Source organism: Chelonoidis abingdonii, chromosome 4, assembly GCF_003597395.2.
Source record: "Chelonoidis abingdonii isolate Lonesome George chromosome 4, CheloAbing_2.0, whole genome shotgun sequence".
Lineage (NCBI taxonomy): Eukaryota > Metazoa > Chordata > Testudines > Testudinidae > Chelonoidis > Chelonoidis abingdonii.
The window spans coordinates 79,611,400-79,633,321 of NC_133772.1; the positions used below are offsets into that span (position 1 = coordinate 79,611,400).

A 21,922-nucleotide genomic window follows, 5' to 3' on the forward strand; every position below is an offset into this window, starting at 1 on the left:
GTGGTATCTTTAGGGTCGGCAGTGGCACCTTCTGGAGTGCCATGCTCATGCCACAGTATATCAGGTGCCGCCGGCCCTACACCCTCTCAATTCCTTACCGTCTGTGGTGGTTAGTCGGAGCACCTCTCTCCCTTGCCTTGCAAGTGATTAGCAGTTTTCTGTCCTCATGAAGAGCCGTTCAGCCTTAGGGCTTTGTACATAAGGTTCTTGATAGTTACTTGTAGTTAGACTTAGAGTCCCCAGTGGGACTTTGCCCCAAGCGGGACATGCCCAAGTCCCTTGGGTTCAAGCCCTCCATGGACTGTAATAGGCCTATGCCTGTTAGCGATCCCCACGGCAGTTATCTCAAGTGCTTGGGCGAATTACACATCAAAGAGAAGTGCCGTATTTGTAAAAACTTTTGGCTATGAACTCAGAAGGAGCGGGATATCCAACTCGGAGCCCTTCTAATGGAGTCAGCCCTTTGCCCAGCATCCAAGCCCTCCCACCAAGAATCGATGAGCACTTCAGCATTGGTGCATAGCACACCGCCAGCATCAGGCTCCACCTGGCACCAATCAACATCTCTAGTGCCTAGGCGTGGAAGCACAGCTCCCCGGCACCAGGCAAAAAGGCCCAAGGGTGTTTGGGCCAGGGACCTAGTTCAGTCCGCCTGGCCACACAGGAGCCGCGAGTGCACACCTCTCCTGTTTGGGATCTGAGCCCCTTGAAAGGTCCATCACTGACTCCTGTTGAAGGAAAAGGCCCAGGTAGGAACTGTTGAATTGTGGAGGTGAATGCGTGGAGTATTGGAAGTCCTGGAATAATCAAGGAACTATCACGTGATTGGAATAACAGAAACTTGGTGGGGCAGTTCATGTGACTGGAGCACTGTCATGGATAGGTATAAACTGTCCAGTAAGCACAGATGTGGGAGGAAAGGTGGAGGAGTTGCATTGTATGTAAGAGAGTGGTATGATTGCTCAGAGCTCTAGTTTGAAACTGGAGAAAAGCCTGTTGAGAGTCTTTGGGTTAAGTTTAGAGGTGAGAGCAGCAAGGATGATGTTGTGGTGCGTGCATGCTATAGACCACCGGATCAGAAGGATGAGGTAGATGAGGCTTTCTTCAGACAACTAACTGAAGTTTCCAGATCACAGGCCCTGGTTCTAATGGGGGACTTCAATCACCCTGACATCACTGGGAGAGCAATACAGAAATGCACAGAAGACAATCCAGGAAGTTTTTGGAGAGCGTTGGGGATAACTTCCTAGTACAAGTGCTGGAGGAACTGACTAGGGGCCATGCTCCTTTTGACCTGCTGCTTACAAACAGTGAAGAATTGGTAGAGGATGTAGAAGTGGGTGGCAACTTAGGCAGCAGTGAGCATGAGATGGTTGAGTTCAGGATCCTGACAAAAGGAAGAAAGGAAGGTAGCCAAAAACAGACCCTGAACTTCAGAAAAGCAGACTTTGACTCCCTTAGGGAATTGATGGGCAGGATCCCCTGGGAAGCTAATATGAGGGGGTAAGGAGTCCAGGAATGCTGGCTGTATTTTCAAGAAGCCTTATTGAAGGTGCAGGAACAAACCCTCCCAAAGTGCAGAAAGAATAGCAAATATGGCAGGCAACCAGCTTGGCTTAACAGTGAAATCTTCGGTGAGTTTAAACACAAAAAGGAGGCTTACAAGAAGTGGAAACTTGGACAGATGACTAGGGAGGAGTATAAAAATATTGCTTGAGCATGCAGGGGTGTAATCAGGAAGGCCAAAGCATAATTGGAGTTGCAGCTAGCAAGGGATGTAAATAGTAACAAGAGGGGTTTCTACAGGTATGTTAGCAACAGGAAGGAGGTCAGGGAAAGTGTGGGACCCTTACTGAATGGGGGAGGCAGTATAGTGACAGATGATGTGGAAAAAGCTGAAGTACTCAATGCTTTTTTTGCCTCGGTCTTCACAGACAAGGTCAGCTCCCAGACTGCTGGACTGAGCAACACAGTATGGGGAGGAGGTGAGCAGCCCTCAGTGGTGAAAGAACAGGTTAAGGACTATTTAGAAAAGCTGGACGTGCACAAGTTCATGGGTGCAGATCTAATGCATCCAGGGGTGCTGAGGGAGTTGGATGATGTGATTGCAAAGCCATTGGCCATTATCTTTGAAAATTTGTAGTGATTGGGGGAGGTTCCAGACTATTGGAAAAAGGCTAATGTAGTGCCCATATTTTAAAAAGGGAAGAAAGACAACCTGGGGAACTACAGACTGGTCAGTCTCACTTCAGGCCCCAGCAAAATCATGGAGCAGGTCCTCAAGGTCCTCATGGAGCAGGTCCATTCTGAAGCACTTGGAGGAGAGGAAGGTGATCAGGAACAGTCAACATGGATTCACCAAGGACAAGTCATGCCTGACTAACCTTATTACCTTCTATGATGAGATAACTGGCACTGTGGATATGGGGAAAGTGTTGGACAGTGGTGATATATCTTGACTTAAACAAAGCTTTTGATACGGTCTCCCGCAGTATTTTTGCCAGCAAGTTAAAAAAGTATGAATTGGATGAATAGACTGTAAGGTGAATAGAAAGCTGGCTAGATTGTTGGCCTCAGCAGATAGTGATCAATGGCCTGCTGTCTAGTTGGCAGCCTGTATCAAGCAGAGTGCCCCAGGAGGTCGGTCCTGGGGCCAGTTTTGTTCAACGTCTTTATTAATTATCTGGATAATGGGATTAATTGCACCCTCAGTAAGTTCACAGATGACACTACAATGGTGGGAGAGGTAGATACACTAGAGGGTAGGGATAGGGTCCAGAGTGACCTATACAAATTGGAGGATTGGGCCAAAAGAAATCTGATGTGGTTCAACAAAGACAAGTGCAGAGTCCTGTACTTAGGAAGGAAGAATCCCATGCACCGCTACAGACTGGGGACCGACTGGCTAAGCAGCAGTTCTGCAAAAAAGGACCTGGGGATTACAGTGGATGAGAAGATGGATATGAGTCAGCAGTGTGCCCTCGTTGCCAAGAAGGCCAACGGCATATTGGACTGTATTAGTAGGAGCATTGCCAGCAGATTGAGGGAACTGATTATTCCCCTCTATTCGGCACCTGGAGTATTGTGTCCAGTTTTGGTCCCCCCCCCCGACTACAGAAGGGATGTGGACAAATTGGAGAGAGTCCAGTGGAGGGCAATGAAAATGATTAGGGGGCTGGGGCACATGACTTACAAGGAGAGGCTGAGGTAACTTGCATTATTTAGTCTGCAGAAGAGAAGAGTGAGGGGGATTTGATAGCAGCCTTCAACTACCTGAAGTGGGGTTCCAAAGAGGATGGTGCTAGGCTGTTCTCAGTGGTGGTAGATTCCTGAACAAGAAGCAATGGTCTCAAGTTGCAGTGCGGGAGATCTAGGCTGGATATTAGGAAACACTATTTCACTAGGAGGGTGGTGAAGTACTGGAATGGGTTACCCAGGGAGGTGGTAGACTCTCCATCCTTAGAGGTTCTTAAGGCCCGGCTTGACAAAGCCTTAGCTTGGATGATTTAGTTGGTGTTAGTCCTGCTCTGAGGAAGGGATTGGACTAGATGACCTGAGGTCTCTGCCAACCCTAATATTCTATGATTCTATGACTCAAGAGATTGGTATGGGACACAATCCTAATATTCTATGATTCTGTGACTCAAGAGATTGGTATGGGACACAAGCTCCTGCTGGCACTGGCACCTGTCCAGGCCTCCCCGGCGCGGAGAAAGCAGAGGCCTCCACTGGCGCCATCAACACAACAGAAGCAGCAGGATGCAGTAAAGGCTCCCCAAGAGGGCAGGCCAGCCACTGTGACTCCTGGGGAGATAGTGGATCGCCAACAATCCTCTGAGACGAGACAGTGCTCCTCACCCCAGGGACCTAAATCCCCAGAGCCACAGCCCAGATCCTCTGGGGTTTATCCCCAGTCACTGGCACCACGATCGCGGTCACTGCCACCCAGGCATGGTTCACCTAGAGATCGACGTCGGTCTCCGTGTTACTGGCTCCGCTTGTCCTCCTACCGGCTGGCTTTCTATTGAAGATCCCCATCACCTGCCACATGGGAATGATCCCCATGCAGGCTCCGGTCTCCCAGGTGCTGCTAGCATTCGCCCTGGTACCCACACCACTCATCCTGCTTCGGTCACCGGTCTCCGACGGCAACCGTTAGCAGGCACACCCAGGTATTGATGGCTCCTCTGTGGTTGCTGGAAGAGGACGCTTCCAGCATGGAGGGACCATTTAGCTCCTCACCCAGGTCCCACTGGTGTGATTGGGGCCCAACGCCGCGTCAACTGTGACGGTGCAACTGTGGCATCAAACCCAGTGGCCAACCCAGTCACAAACAGAAAGTGTCTGTATTTGACACCTAGAGGAGCTGCTTTGTGGAAGGAAGCTGAAGCAGGTGCCCTTTCTCAGGTGCTACACAGGAAGGTCTATATACCCTGGGAGCACTGCATGTTATGCCCCTGGGAAAAGTCAGCACCTAACACGACTCTCTAGTAACCCTAATTAGTGGATGCAGAGGAGTTTTGATGGCATCAGCCAGCCTTTCTCAGCAAGAAAGAGATTCTTAAATTGAGAAGGAAAATGGGAAATCTGTTAGGACAAACCCCCACTCCCAGTAAGGGGGAGCTAAGGGAAAAGGTTGGGATCTGATTTTGCTGAGAGTCCCCCAGGAATGTGTCTTTAGTCATTCTTGAATATAGGAAAATATCCATTTAGCTGCCTGAAGCACTACAGTGAAACCACATCTGCCTCTTTGATGTCCAGAGAATCAGTAGAATTTTCCCTTTGTCTCTCTTGCTCTTGTGAGGCTGTCAGGCTTTCCGGAGCCTTTGATGAGGGAGCTTGGGGCCATCATTGGGGATAAGGGAGAGGCCATTTATTAGAAAATGCATCAGCTGAATATTTGGATCAGAAGTTTTGTGGACTACAGAGAGATAACAGCTAACTGTGGTAAAAGAGCCCAAGCCCTGTACTACAGTGCTCATGCCTTTGCCCTTTGGATTCCCTTCCTGACTGCTGCTTGGCTCTAATTCTACCACTGGCTCTTTCTTCCATACTTTGCATACTTCTGTAAGTGGAAATACTGTAAAATTGCTGTTGTTCAGCTAGTCCGCTCCTTAACTTTAGTCCACAGACTTTTGGACTGTGAACATACAATCATGTAGAGCTTTTTGACATCACTGTGTTTCCATTCCCTTGGGATCCTATAAACCTCCTTGAGATTCACCTCTCTCAATCTCCTTCTGTTGAACCACAGAGACCATTTTTGACCAGTGTCTTTCAAAGCAGCTCCCTAGAACATGAATCATTTGGTTGCCCTTCTTGTATATTTTGGATCTTTGCTCTGTGCGTCCTATAATACAGTGACCAGATTTGTACATGCTATTCCTAAAGAAGCTATCCAGCTGCATTATTGGATGCCAAAATAATAATGTTTGTGGGTTTATATTCCATAGCCCTCCATACTGCTGCCAGATGTTCTGTCGATGGTTTTCAGGCATGTTGTGGCGAATGTTGCCATGCCAGTGAATTTCAGCAGATTTAAGTAGCTTTGAAATGGTTCTCTTTTCCAGCTAATTAAATGAACTTGAGTTGGCACTTGAGCTTCCCCTGCTTTATTACCCCTTTTCTCCCTGAATTACTTTCTACCTGTTACCAGTTCTGTCTGCTGGATTCACTTCAGTAGCTCTCTCCTTTTGCCATGCCTCTTCCTGACTGCCTGCTTTGCTGGACTCTCCTTCTAAAAGGCATCTCTACAAAAATAATAGCAGTTCCTTTGTCCTAAATACCAACCTTGTCAATCTTGACTCCTGAAGAGAATAAGAGCAGACATATTGCCTGGGCATGGAGGGCGGGAAGGGAAGGAACAATCTCAGAAATGATTCTGATGCTCTCCTGTCTGTTTCTGCTGCAGATTTGCTGACAGCGAAGGAGTACCACTGTCTGCTGCAGCTGCTCTGCCCTGACTTCCCAATGGAACTTACTCAGAAGGCAGCAAGGTGGGTCTTCATCCATTTCTCTCTTGATAGGTAGATCAGCCCTACAATGGCTTTAGTCCCTGGTGCTGAAAGGGTTAAAATGTGAGTAAGGACATTTAGCGTATGTCTCCACTGCAGCTGGAAGTATAATTTCCAGCTCAACTAGGAGTACACACGATAGCAGCAGCTACACTGCTACTTTTAGCGCACTTGCTGTATCTAAGCTAGCATGTGTACATCTGTCCAAGATGGAAATTACACCTTCAGCTACAGTGTAGACCTACCCTTAGAAATAAGGTTGGAATGCTTTTAGGGCAGAGAGGTACCAAGATTTGTGATTGAGAAGGGGAGCTTTCCTTAGCAAATAGAAGTGGTTTGTTAGGATATGCTGGGAATGAAATACCAGCGTGATGCTAATATATTAACACTGCAGTCTCTGACTTTGTCTACACTCAGAAAATAAGTTGTGTATAAAGCAGTGGTAGCTAACACATTTTAACTAACACGATTTTAAACATTATTGTAGATGGTATTTAACATCTTTTAAAACGTGTTTCTACCCCTTCTAAGGTTGATCACAACCAGCTACACATTATACTAAACCCTTTCTGCAATATTGTTTAAAATCATGTTAGTTAGAAACATGTTAGCCAATCTGTTTTAAAACAATTTATTTTCAGACCCTAGACAAGATTTAAAGGGGGCAGATGTCTCGGGACATTGGTAACATGATATGAAATCCTCCACTTCTCATTCACTGGGTCCAATCCAGACCATATTGTTAAATTATTAACCATCTGATGGCAAAGATGGCCTTTCTAGGTGAAATGGGGAGGGAGTGTCAGTCCAGATCCCAGTAAACATATCTACATGTTAACAATAAGGTCAAAGAAATAAATGGTCTCTTTGCTTGTTGTAACAGAGAGAGGTCAGAGAGGCTGAACTCTCTTCCCTGCCCTTCCAGGTCAGCATATAGACACACTCGCAGGACATTGGCTGCTGCCTGTGTTCTTTCTGGTCTATGGATGAAGAGGTGTTCAATCTCTACATGTCAGTCTAGTGCAGGGTTCGGCAACCTTTCAGAAGCAGCAAAGAGTCCTGTGGCACATTATAGANTATCCCTGCTGGGGTCTGCCACATCAATGAGGGCTTTCTTCATGCATCCCATTTTCTTCCCAACTGTTTTTCATCCTGTCAGCCCATCAGCCTTCTAGTCAGAGACTGACATCCCTGTGGAGCCCACCAATACCATCAAACAGAAATCATTCTGTTCTCCATAAGCTTTCACTGTACTCCTGACACAGGACTCCAACCCAGCTCAGTACTGCAGGCCAAGAGACCAGTCTTGAAGAAGAGCTTTACAGCTGAGTTTTATATATTAACACTGCTGCTTTCACATAGCCCGCTCCCTTGCTTCAAACTGCTTAATAATGTCTAAACCCATTAACACACTGTACAGCTAGTAAACATACCCGGCATCGCAAGGCAATCTGTACAGAAGCGTAAGGGACTGAACAAGAGATGCCTGAAAACCAATAAAGAGTTGTCAGAGATAAACTCAGACAATTACTGGTCTACAAGCTAATATCTTGAGATTAATGTGTGGCTCTGCCTCCACTGGGACTCCAGGATTTACCTAAATAGCTCTGTTCATCACAAACAGGCCAGCCTTCATTACTATTTTAAGTCGGCACCCTGCCCTACTTCCTGCAGACTCAATTCCTAAGCAAGCAGCCTTCCTTCATTTTCTAACCATAAAACCAGCTAAACACTGAAAATGATATTACAGCTGGAAGTGGTAGATTCAAGTCATGTCTCTTTTTTTATTAAATGAAAAATACTAAGCATTTTTATTTCATCAAGATACCTGGCTGATTTGAACTCATTTGTTCTGACTGCTAGAGAATTCGGCTTCTGAGCAGCAGGTACAGACCTTAATATGAAGAACGGAGTTAACCTTTCATAGAAGAATATCCAGATAATAGGAATAGAGAAAAATCACATTATATACAGAGGATTCACAATTTAACAGCAACTCTTGTCATTTACACATGAGATTCCCCCCCTCCTTTCCATGTTGTTGCACCATTCTGATACTTCATATGTGGTTCTCCAAAGAAATACAAATGCACCCCAGCCTTTTATATTTTCACAAAGCCTCATCCATGATTTTCTATCTTTGCTACCACATTTTAGTCTTTGGTAGCAGCACAGACACCTCTGCTAAAATGCATATAAAATCAGAGAATAGCATAATGACAAGAGAGAGCAGTCATATTTTTAGCTACCAAGACCTGGTTTAGGACACTTGCTCTAGCCAGGTCCATATTACAAAGGTTGCTAGACACATGAACTGGCGGTGCCACGGCTAATATACAGGACTGGGCAGGAGACATTTAATACCAGATGCACCTTATAGTTTAATCTTCCACTCTCCCATAAGGTATTAGTCAGAGCGCCACGGTCTGCAATGCATTTGATTTCTGTTACATTTTTGGATGTATGATCTGACAGCATTAGCATGAATTCTGCAGCAGACAATCCAAGCCCAGGCTGCAAGCTGTCCCTTCTCAAACCACATCAAATTAAGACCACCTGAGCTAAGACGTGTCTGTGGGGCATAAAAGATCAGTTAATCATTAAGGAATATTCAGTGAGCTCTCCAGATTTCTACAGCCCTTAATGGTATAGCCATGTCTATGCTCAGGACTTGGAGCCTTGTCCAGATGAGTACTTGTGCTGTGACACCACCTGGCTTTTAGGGATCCCACTAAGATTTCTTAAGTCAGATAGCATTGGCACTTTTAGCGTGGTACTCCCAAGGTTTGAGAAAGCTCCCATTGTCCCCCAAACAAGTATGCACCCTTTGTTCCTACTTTTAACCACTACCCATAGCTCTTTCCCCCCCCAAGTGTTTCATAAATTAATTCTCAGTTATAATATTACAACATTAGACAAGATAAACCAATCTCACAAAAGAGAACATTAAATATTATGGCAGCTATTATGAAGACCCTCAAACATATATTTATTTCTTTTAATAAACATTTCCCTCATATTAAGGTCCATCTCTATGCCTCCTTATAAGATTCCCATTCCCAGTGTACGCAGTTTTAGGCTAGTATTTGTTTAATATTTTTATCTATGTGTTGTGTTATGAAATAACTGTACAGCATCTGTGAGTACCTCAGATGGGGGAGAAATATATTCAACTTCAAAATAAGAATACTGTATGTTAACAAGGTACATATTTTAAAACCACAACTTTTTATGAAGCGCAAGGTCTCAAGAACAGTTTTGACTTAGCAAGGTAAAGCAGCAAATTTTCTAGCTTCATCTTGATTCGCCTTGTCACAATCTGAAGGAACCCCTTCAAAGCTATAGAAAAGCAGAATATATCAAATTAGCATCAATCCTACAGCTCTCACTCAGTGACAAAGTTCTCACTGAAGTCATTGGGAATTTTGCCTGATCCAATGAAGTGGGTATTCACCCACAAAAGCTCATGCTCCAAAACGTCTGTTAGTCTATAAGGTGCCACAGGATTCTCTGCTGCTTTTACAGATCCAGACTAACACGGCTACCCTTCTGATACTTTCAGAAGCAATGTGCCAAGTCTTCATTTATTCACTCTAATTTAAGGTTTCGCGTGCCACTAATACATTTTAACATTTTTAGAAGGTCTCTTTCTATAAGTCTATAATATACAACTAAACTATTGTTGTGTGTAAAGTAAATAAAGTTTTTAAAAATGTTTAAGAAGCTTCATTTAAAATTAAATTAAAATGCAGAGGCCTCAAACCGGGGGGCAGGACTAGGGCAGTGTGAGTGGCACTGAAAATCAGCTTGTGTGCCGAGCACGTGTGCCATAGGTTGCCTACCCCTGGTCTAGTGCCTTTCACCAGCATCATATTCCCATGAAAAATATATATTCCCCGCCCCCGCCTCAAAAAAAAAAGAGAGAGAATGCGAGGAAGCAAGAGATGTATATTCTCATCTGACAATATTTCCATATTACTGGGCTCCTTTGAGTGCCTCGCTGGCTCCCAGGGTGCTGCTCTCACAACTGAAGTGCAGTTAATGCTGTGTTAGGTCCAGTTAAAACTAGAAGTAGAGCAGCACTGCTCCCTCTGGCTCATTGGTGAGGAATCCTGGTTTTCCTGGCTCCCCTTAATGTAAGTCCCTGGCCTCCAGCATTAGACCGTGATGGAGCACTAACTGTAGAGCAAGGACATATCTGCTGCCGTTGCCTTTCATGGAGGTACAAAAGCACGGTCCTATGCATGGGCCTGTATTCCACAGATTCCAGCTGAGCTGAGCAGGGATTTGGGACAGGGCATAAAAGTGAGATTTCAGTGTGTCTACATGTTATGATGTTTGCGAAAAGGAATTTAATCCGCAAGGCTGTTGTAAACTAGAGGCCCCATTCAGGGGCAGGCTTCCCACAACTGCACTGTTGTGTGTATGTCTTAGAGACAGACAGGCTGGGGTTTTGGAACAGGTGTGCAGGAAAAATGAGATCTCTGGCTGAGGCACCCAGGCTCAGGTGGGGATGACCTCACTTCCTTCCTGACACACATTATTATTATTAGTTTGTTGTTACACGCTAATCTAGTTAAATGAGTGCAATAAAACTTGTTTTAAGTCTAAAAGCAACTTCCTCTTTCTTCCACATCTGCATCCCTTTTTTTAGTCTCTGTCTGAATTCCCCTCTAGTTATGTTGCTCTACCCACTCTCCTCTTTAGCTTCTACGGTTTAAAAAGACAAATTTCAGTGGGACAAGGTGGGTGAGGCATTATCTTTTATTGGACCAACTTCTGTTGGTGAGAAAGTGAAGCTTTTGAGTTTACATGGGGCTCTTCTTCAGGTCTGGAAAACTAATTCGGAGTGTCACGGCTAAATAAGCTGGTCTCTTTCACCAACAGGAGTTGGTATAATAAAAGATATTACCTCACCTACCTTCTCTCTAATATCCTGGGACCAACGTATCTACAACTACACTGCATACAAATTTCAGTGGGTTATTTCTCCTGTCCCATTTGATTGATTCCTTGCAGGGTGCAGGTGTCACGGACAGAACTGTGAGATTGCCCCCTTTCAGTCTGAGCACCCAGCCAGCTCTGTGATTGCTTTGCTTTGAGAAGAGGAGTGAATACAGCAATGGTGGTGGCAGTAACAGCATTCATTGTTAAAGCTGGGGACTGTGAAATCATAGGCACTGTTAGTAAGAGAACATTCTCATGGTAACCTCATAGCTGTATGGCTGAGATGATCTCATGGCACTGCACGCTCTGCTCTTCCAGGAGCTGTTGCTATGCACTGATAACAAACATTGGAAAGGAAAGAGGTCAGGACAGAAGAACAGAGGCAACAACAATACAGGTTTTATTGGCATCAAAACACAAGGAACACAGTTCCTCTGTTCGAGGTGCAGTGCAAATGCCTCTGGCACATCCAAGGAAGAACCAGACTAGTGGCTATATACCTTAGTCAGATGCCTTGGATGCGCTCGTGTTCAGCAGGGCATTAGCCACTGGCAAGTTAAAGGATTTTGTCTTCAGAGGTGTTGTCTAGTTTACAGAGTCTTTGACTTGGAGAAAGGTGTGAAGAAGTGAGATTTTCTTGTTTGAGATCATGAGCCAGGGACTGTATCTGAGCCCACACTTCCCTTCTCAAAAGAGAGGGGTCAGATCCTATGCTTAATTTAAAAAAAAAACTCTCTCCATTTTGGTTTTTGATATTTTAGGATGCTCTATGTATTTTAAGGTCTTAATAGCAGAAAGCAAATCTAACCCCATGAGACCCAAGCCCCCTCTGCCTTAGGCAAATTTGGTATGTCTACACTGCAGTTTAAGCCCAGGGTTGTTAGAACTCAAGTGAGCAAACCTTGAGTTTGTTAACTTAAGACTTGAGGATCTACATTAATTTGAATCCCAGGTTACGAATTGTTGAATCCTGGGGCTCCAGCATCTACACTGCATTATGTAGGCCTGAGTCCAACCACCCATATCTTAGACTTCTTAGCACCCTTCCAAGACTGTCCAGAGGACAAAGAAAGGTGATTGTGGTATACTTTAGGCAGACTCCCAGGGCATGAGTCCAGCAGGGCTACATTTACACTGCAAAGCAACAGGGCTTGAACCCTGGGTCCCAGTTTGACTTGGGCTGAGACCCTCTGCCCCCAGGGTATCCTGGGATGTTGGGTCCAAGCCCTGAGTTAACCCAGTTTTGTGTAGATGGAAGGGAGGTGTTAGACTTGAGCCTGAGTTCAAACCCTGGGCTTACTCTATAGTGTAGACCAACCCACTGTGTCTGTTAGTCTTTAATAGCAGCAAAGATAAGTGCACAGTCAAAACTGAGAGGAATCCTTCTTCCCACCAGTCTGGGATAGAGCCCTTCCTGGGGCCTCACTGGCTGGACTGGGCTTCTGCTGACTGTGGCTAGGATCTCAGGTCAGAGAGTGCCTTCACTGGCAGAGTAACAATGCCCTCCTACCCAACAAACCCACTTGAACCTTGATAGCCTGGTACACCCATCACAAGGTCCCTCAGTTGGGGGCACTTTTCTTCATCCCTTTCCAAAGAGTTTGTTCCCTTGATCTTCATTATTGTGATTATTATGATTCACTGAGGGCCAGATCCACAAAGGTATTTAGGCTCCTAATATCCATGGAAATCAATGGGAATTAGGCACCTAAAATCTGAGGATCTGGACCTGAGTTCTCTAAAGTGTGCGAAGTACCACTCACACATGTAAAAAGCCCTGAGGAGCTTACAGTCCGGTTCAAACAACAGGAAAGAGAGAATGAAGAATCCCCCCCAAAATAACCCCCAGTAGAGCTCCCGCGAGTCCCTTTTTCAGACTGTCAGACTTGGCCGCAAATTCAGGGCATGCTGCCTGGGTTGCAGACCCTTTGTGGCTGGGATTCTCCTCTCACCAAGCACTTTAGGAGAGATGCGCAGACATGTTGCTGATGGTTCTTTCCTAGCTTCCCAGCTGTGCAGTCAGCTGGTTGTTTGGGGACATAGCAGGGCTGCAGGCCAGTAAAGTGATTGTATTGGATTTACACATTTCTCAGTCTCTCTGGATTGCAGACACCATGGACAACTGGAGTCAGTAACCCAGCACCAGAGTGCACCTGCTTCCAGTGAGACACTTCCCTCTTCAGATTCAGGCAGCAGAATTTTATATCCTGGCTTTGTGTCCTTATTTAACAGCTACAAACATTTCAGCAAATTCCCAAACTAATACCGACTCCCTGCTGCTCTTCTGTAAGTCAGGGAGAGAGTCTTGCTGCTGCACGGGCTCAGGCACTGACACTGCAGCTTTAAATTTCACAAGTGAAGTGAGTTGGATGTCACAGAGGTGATATGGTATCCCCTCTCCACAGAAAATGTGCATAGCATACTCCTACCATTGCCCACCTTGTGCAGGAAGAGAATTGTATTAGCAAAAGCATTGGTGTCGGGGTGTTGAGGTTGTCTGGCGTGAAGATCAGGATGTGAAGGGAGGGAGTCCCACTTCTAAATTATGTGGCCTGTAGCGTTTCCAGTGCTTGAAGAGTGGTTTGAAATGCCAGTGGCTGAGCTGCATTGCCTGGGAGATGAAGATGCTCTGCCTGCCAGCTTCAAAGCCATCTCCTTGATGTGGCCACTGACAATCTCGGGAACATGCTTATTAGTGAGAATTAAGAGCTGAAGCTACTGCTGCTGTAGACAGGAGGAGGTTTCTGGGACATAATAAATAAATCAGAAGCACTTTGACATCTTCAAAGGGTTTTGTTTTAAACAGTGACTTTTCTCCTGGGGGGACCCTCTTAGCCCCAGTGTTTCTTCTTTGAGGTAATTAATTCAAGCTGCTCTGCATGCTTGTTATGCCACAGTGAATTGAGTGGGTCCAAGTGGCAGGGAGGGAAGCCTCTTGCACAGACGGGTCCTATAGCTCTTTTAACTCAGCCTCCCACACAGCTTCCTAGAGCCTCTTCCCCGAGCCCCTTAGTGCACACTGAGGACTCACAGGCCCACCTGGGTATTGGAGCTTAGCTTTCTCTCCTCTTTCTTTGCTGGTTCCTCTCTCTTTGTCAGACCCCTGCCTCTACCTTCCCACCTTCAGAGTCTGGCCTCTTCCTCCTCGCATAGCAGCAGTGGTAAGAGTATTGTTCCTGGGGTTTCACCTCTGAGCCCCTGCTGGCCTTTGTTCTTGCATAGCTCTGGAATCCAGAGGTTCCCCCAGAACAGAGGTGTCCCTAAAAGGAGTTGACTTTGCTGCCATTTCAGCCCCATCCTTACAGCCTCCATGACCTTGGTTCATATTGCCTGTATTTATGATGTATGATGCAACATGTGGTGTATATAGCTCCATATCTGTGCCTGGTGCTTTGCAGAAAGAAAGAAGATATTGTCCCTGCCCAAAGAGATGGTCAGTCTCCAAAAGACCTGTCATGATGACATTCAGGGAGAAACAACCTCATGCCTGAGGGAGGGAGGGCAGGAAGTTTTCAGACATAGTGCAGTAAGGAGGCTCCTTGTGCCAGGTGCACAGCATGCTATTTCCCTGTTTATAGAAATGGGATTTGCTTGGCCTGGGAGTGGGAGTCTCTCATCATTTTCATCTTCACCATGGAATGGAAAATGGCCTAATTTGGAGCACTCCTTTACACATCCAGGGCCTGATTCTCCTTTGACTTACACCAATGTTACACCAGTGTAACTTCATTGTCCTTAGTTCAGTTACTCCTGATTTACTCTAGTTTCAGATCAGAACCAGGCTGCAATTTTTGTAAACCTGTGTGATTGCCAATATGCATTCCACCATGTCCATCATCCTGTTATGCAATTTGAATCAATTGCTACTTGGTATTTGTTCTGCATTTTCAGACAAAATCCCTGTTCACAATCATGGAGGCTGAGCTACTAGCAGTAATAGACAGGAGCCTTCCCCTGAGTCTGAGTTACCAAGCTTTCGTCATCTGACACCCCTGGTGATGCATGCAGATCTGGGAGTTTCCAACTTCCCTTAATGGGCTTCTTCCCACTGGGTTTGGGAAGCTCCCCTTGAGGGACCACCCTCTTCCAAGGTCTGAACTTTCTGACCTACTGTAAGGAAAAGGAGCAAGTTGCAGAGTGTTGTTGCCTTGTGTTTGCTGAGTTCTCTCTCTCCTCCTCTTGCTCCCAGGATTGTGCTCATGGATGACGCCATGGACTGTTTGATGTCTTTTTCTGATTTCGTCTTTGCCTTCCAGATACAATTTTACTACTCAGGTGAGTCCAGTTTGCTGGGAGGCTGGTGCCTCCACCATCTGCCCTAGCTTGTCTCTTTCTGTTGCAGCTTCTCAGTCTCCAAGTGTCTCTTGCACTCTTTCAAAACTAATAAAAGGAAATACTTTTCACACAAAACACACACGCAGCCCGGGGAACTCATTGACACAGAATATCACTGAAGTCAGGAGCTTGGCAGGATTCAAAAGGAAATTATACATTAATATGGAGAGTTATAATGGTAAATATCTATATATTTAAAAGAGCCTTATGAGGGACATAAACTGTTATGCCTTGGGCCATATGTTAACCTCTAACTATTTGGTCTTAGGGGGCAGATTTTCATATAACTATCTACTGCAGGGCTTCTGTTTCTGAAGTAGCTGGTACTGACCCCTGCTGGAGATAGGATACTGAACTAGATGGCCTGCTAGTCTAATGCAGAATGGCAATGCCTATATTCCAAGATGTTTGGTTAGATTCAGCCCCTGTCCATAGTACAAACATCTGCCTTTCTCAAGACTATTTCTCTGCATACTTACTGATGAGGTCTTTCCTGCTGTGAATTCCCTCTGTGAAGCCCAGCATTATCCATGACCATGTCATCAAGGTGAAGCAGCTCAGGGTACTAGTTTTGTGAGGGGTGGACTGAAATAGGTTTGAAGTGTCCTGAGTCAAGGATGGGAAAAGTCTGAGAAATGGCATGTGGTTGGAAAAACTTTCCTTGATACAGCAGATATTTCCACAGTGAGCTACAGAGCCTCAACACAGCCTCAGAAGTCTCCCCACTGCCCCTCCACACACATGGTCTTAGTCTCATTCACACATGCATTTCATACACACACCCAAAACACACCACCCCATTTTTGTTAGCACATGCACACTGTGCACACACACATTCGCACACACTCTCCCACCAACCCACACACATGCAAACCACTCCAAGCGGAATCTAGATTTGTAAACTGTTGACCACATCCATAAACAAACTTGTTTAAAATTAGATTCTTGCAGTAAACAGTGGGCAGAACTGGGAGCCTGAGGAAAGCACTTTCTGCCAGCTCTAGCTCTGGCCCATCCTGGCCTTTCTTTTAGATCCCATGTTGTATTTACTTTGGAGCTGTGCTGAGGCAGTCTGGGATGCAGACTGGAGCCTGGCTAACCCGCTCCCTCGGCTCCTACTGCAATTCCTAACATTCAGTTCCTAACTTGGGTGATGTTTCATTCAGTGGAAATGGAAGGGGAGTGGAGATTTTTGTGGTTTAGAAACTAATTTGGCAGGGTGGCATTAACATTAGCTCCCACACCCTACTTTTTTACCCACATGTAGCTTCCTTTCCTCCTTAGATGAACTACATTAGAGTGGGTGGCTACCTGCAGTAACTTTGGGTACCTCCCCTTGCAGCTCTTCACACTTGCAGTTTATATGGAAGATGCCTTTGTGGAGCACATGGGGCCTGTATGGTATGTGATGTAAACAGGCAGGATGCCTCAGTGCTGTACATTTGTTCAGGTCATACTGGTCTTACATACAGCTGCAGATGACACTTTAGTCCCAGCTCTGGCCAGAACCTGGTAGATCAAGTGAATGTTCTAACTGTCAATCCTATCATAGTCCTGAGTGCTAAGCCATCCTCCTGCTTTGCAGAGTTCCTAGATAGTGTTGCTGCCATTTATCAAGATCTGTTGACTGGTAAGAATCCGAACACTGTGATTGTGCCAACATCATCCTCTGGGCAGCACCGTTCACGCCTGGCTCCGAGTGAGTGCAGCCCACTTGATGGGGTGGAGGCATCTCTGTTCTATCACTGCCTAGAGTCCCTGTGTGATAGGTCAAAATACAGGTAAGAAGTGAGGGCAGATTCACAGCCAGTACCTGGAAGATTGTCTTAGGAAGGGTGGAGCTCTGAGGAACTACAGGGCTTTGCATCAGCTGTGGACCCCTCTAAGTCTCCTTCAGTGGGTGTGAAGGGAGAGAACTCTGTGTAACAGGTCTAACAAAGAAAGAGAAATTATTTCACAGACATAAGCATTGAGGGGGTTAGCTGATCATCGAGGTAAATGGTTCCCATTGGGGCTATGCTTTCCTTTGGAGATTGTTCTTCTGCCCTGATCTCCTTGCCTATGGAAGAGGCTCAGTGGGCAAAGTGTGTTCACAATAGGGAATGAGTAAAACACTGTTGACTTCCTGGAGGTAGAAGTGGTAGGAAAGGCCTCTTAGCATCAGAGTAGTTTGCAGAGGTTTGTATAGGTGTAGTAGCTAGTCACTAAGATGCAGTGTACAGTATAACTAGGGCCCTACCAAATTCACTGCCATGAAAAACACGTCATGGACCATGAAATTTGGTCTCCCCCCATGAAATCTGGTCTTTTGTGCACTTTTACCCTATACTATACAGATTTCACAGGGGAAACCAGCATTTCTCAAATTGGGGGTACTTATGACAGGGGGTCCTGACCCAAAAGGGAGTTGCGGGGAGTGTGGGTCACAAGGTTATTTTAAGGCGATTGCAGTATTGACATCCTTACTTCTGTGCTGCCTTTGGAGCTGGGCAGCCGGAGAGTGGCAGCTGTTAGCCGGGCGCCCAACTCTGAAGGCAGTGTCCCGCCAGCAACAGCACAGACATAAGAGTGACAATACCATACCATACCATCTTTACTTCTGTGCAGCTACTGGTGGCAGCTCTGCCTTCAGAGCTGGGCTCCCAGCCAACAGCCGTCACCCTCCAGCTGCCCAGCTCTGAAGGCAGCACCACTGCCAGCAGCAGCGCAGAAGTAAGGGTAGTGGTATTACAACGTCCTCTACAATAACCTTCTGACCCCCTCACAACTCCTTTTTGGGTCAAGACCCCTACCATTACAACACTGTGAAACTTCAGATTTAAATAGCTGAAATAATGAAATTTATGATTTTTTAAATCCTTTGACTGTGAAATTGACCAAAATGGACCGTGAATTTGGTAGGGTCCTAAGTATAACACCAGGCAGCTCGTGGGGAAGCAAAAGGCTTTCAAGCATACTGCTCCAGCAGCAAACTAGCACTGCAGGGAGGGGCCACGTCTCACAAAGATGCTGTTAGAAGAATGCTTTAATTATGGAAAGTATTTGAGTGGTACCCGTTGTCTTGGTATCTGAGCACCCAGGCACATTAATGAAGTTATTCTCACAACAGCCCCAGGAGCTTGGGACTATAATTAACCCATTGTGCTGATGAGAAGTTCAGAGACAGAACAAACAAGTGACTTATCCAAGGGAGTATATTAGAGAAAGCACTAGACCCATATCACCAGAGTCACAGTCTGGTGCCCAGTCTACAAGACTATACTTCCTTCAGCACAGCATAGAAGAACACCAGGCCTTACAGATACAGATTTCTGTAGCCTCATCTGCTCAGGTTCCTACATGTCCAGGTAGATGGAGTGGCCTGCCAGAAGGCTTTTTCCTCTCCTTGGACTGGAGGAAATTATGGCTGATTTGGGGGATCTACCCTAGCTTGAAAGTCTTGCTTAGCAAAAGGCAACAGGTGGAAGTGGGTTTACTTGCCCCCAATCCATTCCAGGAGGACACAGACAGGGAGCACAGTTAGCGCTGCTTCAGGGTGGTCAGACATCAGGGAATTAGAAGGATGATGATGTTCTATGACTCATGCCAGGTTTTATTTTCCTCTTTCTTCTTCTCCATCTAGCTGTCCCCCATCTGCCCTTGTCAAAGAGGTGCTGAGCAGTGTACAGAGACTGACCTTCTATGGATTCCTTATGGCTCTTGCAAAGCATCATGGGATCAACAGAGCCCTAGGTAAGGGGAGGAACAGAGCCCTGTGGATATGGCCCTAGGTTTTTCCTGGTTCTGCATTTTTTGTGGAATTTGCTGTAGAATCATGCAGCAGATTTTAAATTGTCTTTGAAAATAAAGGTCTCCCTCTCTTGTGGTCACAAATGAAACCTTATGAAACAAATGAAAACAAAATCCAATGCAGCAACATCTGTCTGAGTCTGCAGAGTGCCTGAAACAATAGGTCTAGGGAGGTATTGAGATTTGAGACGTTGACATTGACACCTATAATAGCAATATTGTTAACTATTTACTTGCTGATCATTTTAACAGAAATGTCCATCTTATTTAATGTGTTTATCCATTAATGTTGGAAGGCATGGGTATTGCATTAAGGGGCAAGTAAGACAGCTCATTGCTCTCAGAAGTTGCCAGGGGAACTGAGTTCAGGTCCCCTTTCCCCCAAATTTTAAATGATCTTCGTCCTTGGCTACAAGTGAAAAGGAAGAAAAAAATGCATCCTCATCCCCAATACCTCCTTGAGGCCAAAGACCGAACTATCTCCCAGACCTTCCCAACTGTCTCCCACCCCAACTGCCTAAGCCTGCAAGCTTTCCCAAATAACCCCTCAAAGGCAGTTGTCAGTACAAAAACCTGTGCCATACTGAAAATCTGGGGCCAGTGTAAAATACATTGAATTTAATATCAGAAAAAGGCACAAGGAAAACTGAACTGGTTGGCTTATTCAGGGTCATATTTAAGGTTGTCATATCCTCCCATTGTGAACAGATGTGAAGCTGCTGGAGAATTCTGCCCCAGACTGGGTTAGAACCCTGGGGAAGAGGGGGGTTGGCTGTAAAATGTCAGCCCTGGGTGGTGAAGAGCACATTGGCTCTCCCAGCTCAGACCCATTCCTCTGTTGCAGAGGTCAGTGTTATCCAAGAGCAGGGGAACTGGACTGCTCCTTGCCTATGCCTCATTTGTATAGATTTCAAACCCTTTATTCCATGCAGACCCCACATGCCTTGCTTGTGCTTCCCCTTCCCTTCCTGCAAAAGCTAACAGAGAGCTCACTTGTTGACTGAGTTTAGCAGGGCTGAATCTGTAATCCCAGGACTATCTCAGGGCCTAGGAGGAATATCTGGATGCCTGGGGCTCTCACCTCTTAGCCTTCACATGGTGAGACCCAATCAATGGGACTTCTATCCTATTGGACAGTCTCTCCCTCTAGTTCTAGGGCTGAGTCTCCAGTAGTCCCCATACTTCAGAGATGAGCCTCAGGGGAAAGTAGCTTCCCTTGCCTGAAATGCCTGCTCTTTCTCACAGGTGTGTGTCTTGGCAGAGAGCAGAATTGTCCTCTCCCTCATTGAGCCTCCGCCCTCTATAGACTATCTGAGCTGTGAATACTCCTCTCAGGCAGGGCTGTTTACCCAGCAACACAGAGATTATATATCAGAGGGACATGAATACAACCCAGCAATCCCCTCTGCAAACAGAATTAGAAAGCAGTGTATTCACTGGAGAAGGTGATGCCTGGATTGCACCAAGCAAGCCTTTTTTCCCTTAGCTCTATGAAATCCACTTCCAGCAAGGTAGAAAGAAAACAGATGGGCTGAGAAAGCCCTGCCCACAGCTTCCATTGTACCATGTTCAAAGTCTGTGGGTTTTCCTTTCCATTAACACAGCCCTGGCCCGTGGCCCCTGGCCCCCTGCCAGCCTCCTGCTGAGGCCTCTCACAGGAGGCGTAGCAGCCACAAGTCTAACAGGTGCAGCATCTTGGCAAGGAAGAAGGATTCTTCTCCTACTCTCTTTTAAGCTTTCTTGGATGATGATTTGAATAGTCTTTGGGCTGCAGGGGATCGCAGGCTCCCCAATGCCCTGCAGCAAGGGCAGTTCCAGGTAAGAGCTTCAGAGGCAAAGGAGCTTTCAATCAGGGCCCTGTGTTCTTTAGTCTCACTGGGGCCTCACAGGATGCCTGGCTAGTAGAATAGGGATGAGGATTAGAGTGGTTTATTCTGGCTGGGGCGCCATTGATGAGTTTGTCAGGCAAATTGGAATCTGCAGCCTAACTCCAGTGTCAATATTGATTCATGAACCCCTTTGAGTGTTATTTACCAACGCTTCCAAGTAATTCAAGTGCCCCAGAGACCTCACTACACATTCTGCAAATGCAGAAACAAGCCCAGGCTTTATCTGATTTATTCTTCTAATTAAGCCCATGGCAAGCAGCAGGTTGGAGCACTCCTGGGCTTCTCTGTCATGGTGACAGGCGCACTAGAGATCTGGCTTCTCTGGTGGTTGTGGGGGGCCCAAAACTGGAATAAGTTGAGAGTCAGGTGTCTGTTGGTGTGGGTTCTTATTTGGGGCCTATCACTGCAGTAGCTGAATGCCTCTCTCAGGGCTCCTGTATAGGAGTGCATGAATCCCCAGGCCCTACCTCCCTGGGGAACAAGAAACCAAGGCCATTAACCAAATCCAGATCTCCCACATCCTAGTATAAAGCATTTACCCCAAAGACACTGACTGTGGCTTCTCTAGGTTTCATGCGCAGCAAAGCATGCCCCACTGAGCCATTGGTCCAGCTCTGCAATTGTTCTGAAGCCTTGTTTATACCTGGGGTTTTGCTGTGGCAGTGTCCTGGCCAGGGCAAGGCAGTTCCTATCCTCTTTGTGCTGGCCTGCCCCACATCCTTCCTGGATCTGTGTACAGGGGGGAGTTAGCCACAGATTTAGAAGAGAGGACTTCCTAACAGGCTCCTGCCCTCCCTCCCAGTGTAACTCAGGCCACGTCTACACTACGGGATAATATCGAATTAGCTAAAATCGGTTTTATAAAACTGATATTATAAATTCGATTTCATGCGGCCACACTAGGCACAGTAATTCGGCGTTGTGCGTCCATGGTCCGAGGCTAACGTC

General features: G+C 46.1%; 1 protein-coding gene across 3 annotated transcripts in view; it reads left to right on the plus strand.

Moving 5' to 3' along the window:
* CSTPP1 (centriolar satellite-associated tubulin polyglutamylase complex regulator 1) overlaps window positions 1–21,922 on the plus strand; it is a 147,149-nt gene that overhangs the window by 119,387 nt on the left and 5,840 nt on the right. For all 3 annotated transcript variants that reach the window (XR_004373941.2, XM_032782183.2, XM_032782182.2), the window contains 4 exons: window positions 5,912–5,996; window positions 15,151–15,236; window positions 16,882–17,077; window positions 18,919–19,028. Coding sequence is in view for 2 of the 3 variants with exons in the window: in XM_032782183.2 (XP_032638074.1) it covers window positions 5,912–5,996; window positions 15,151–15,236; window positions 16,882–17,077; window positions 18,919–19,028 (477 nt within the window). In the remaining variant the exon portion in view is untranslated. The remainder of the gene's footprint in view (window positions 1–5,911; window positions 5,997–15,150; window positions 15,237–16,881; window positions 17,078–18,918; window positions 19,029–21,922) is intronic.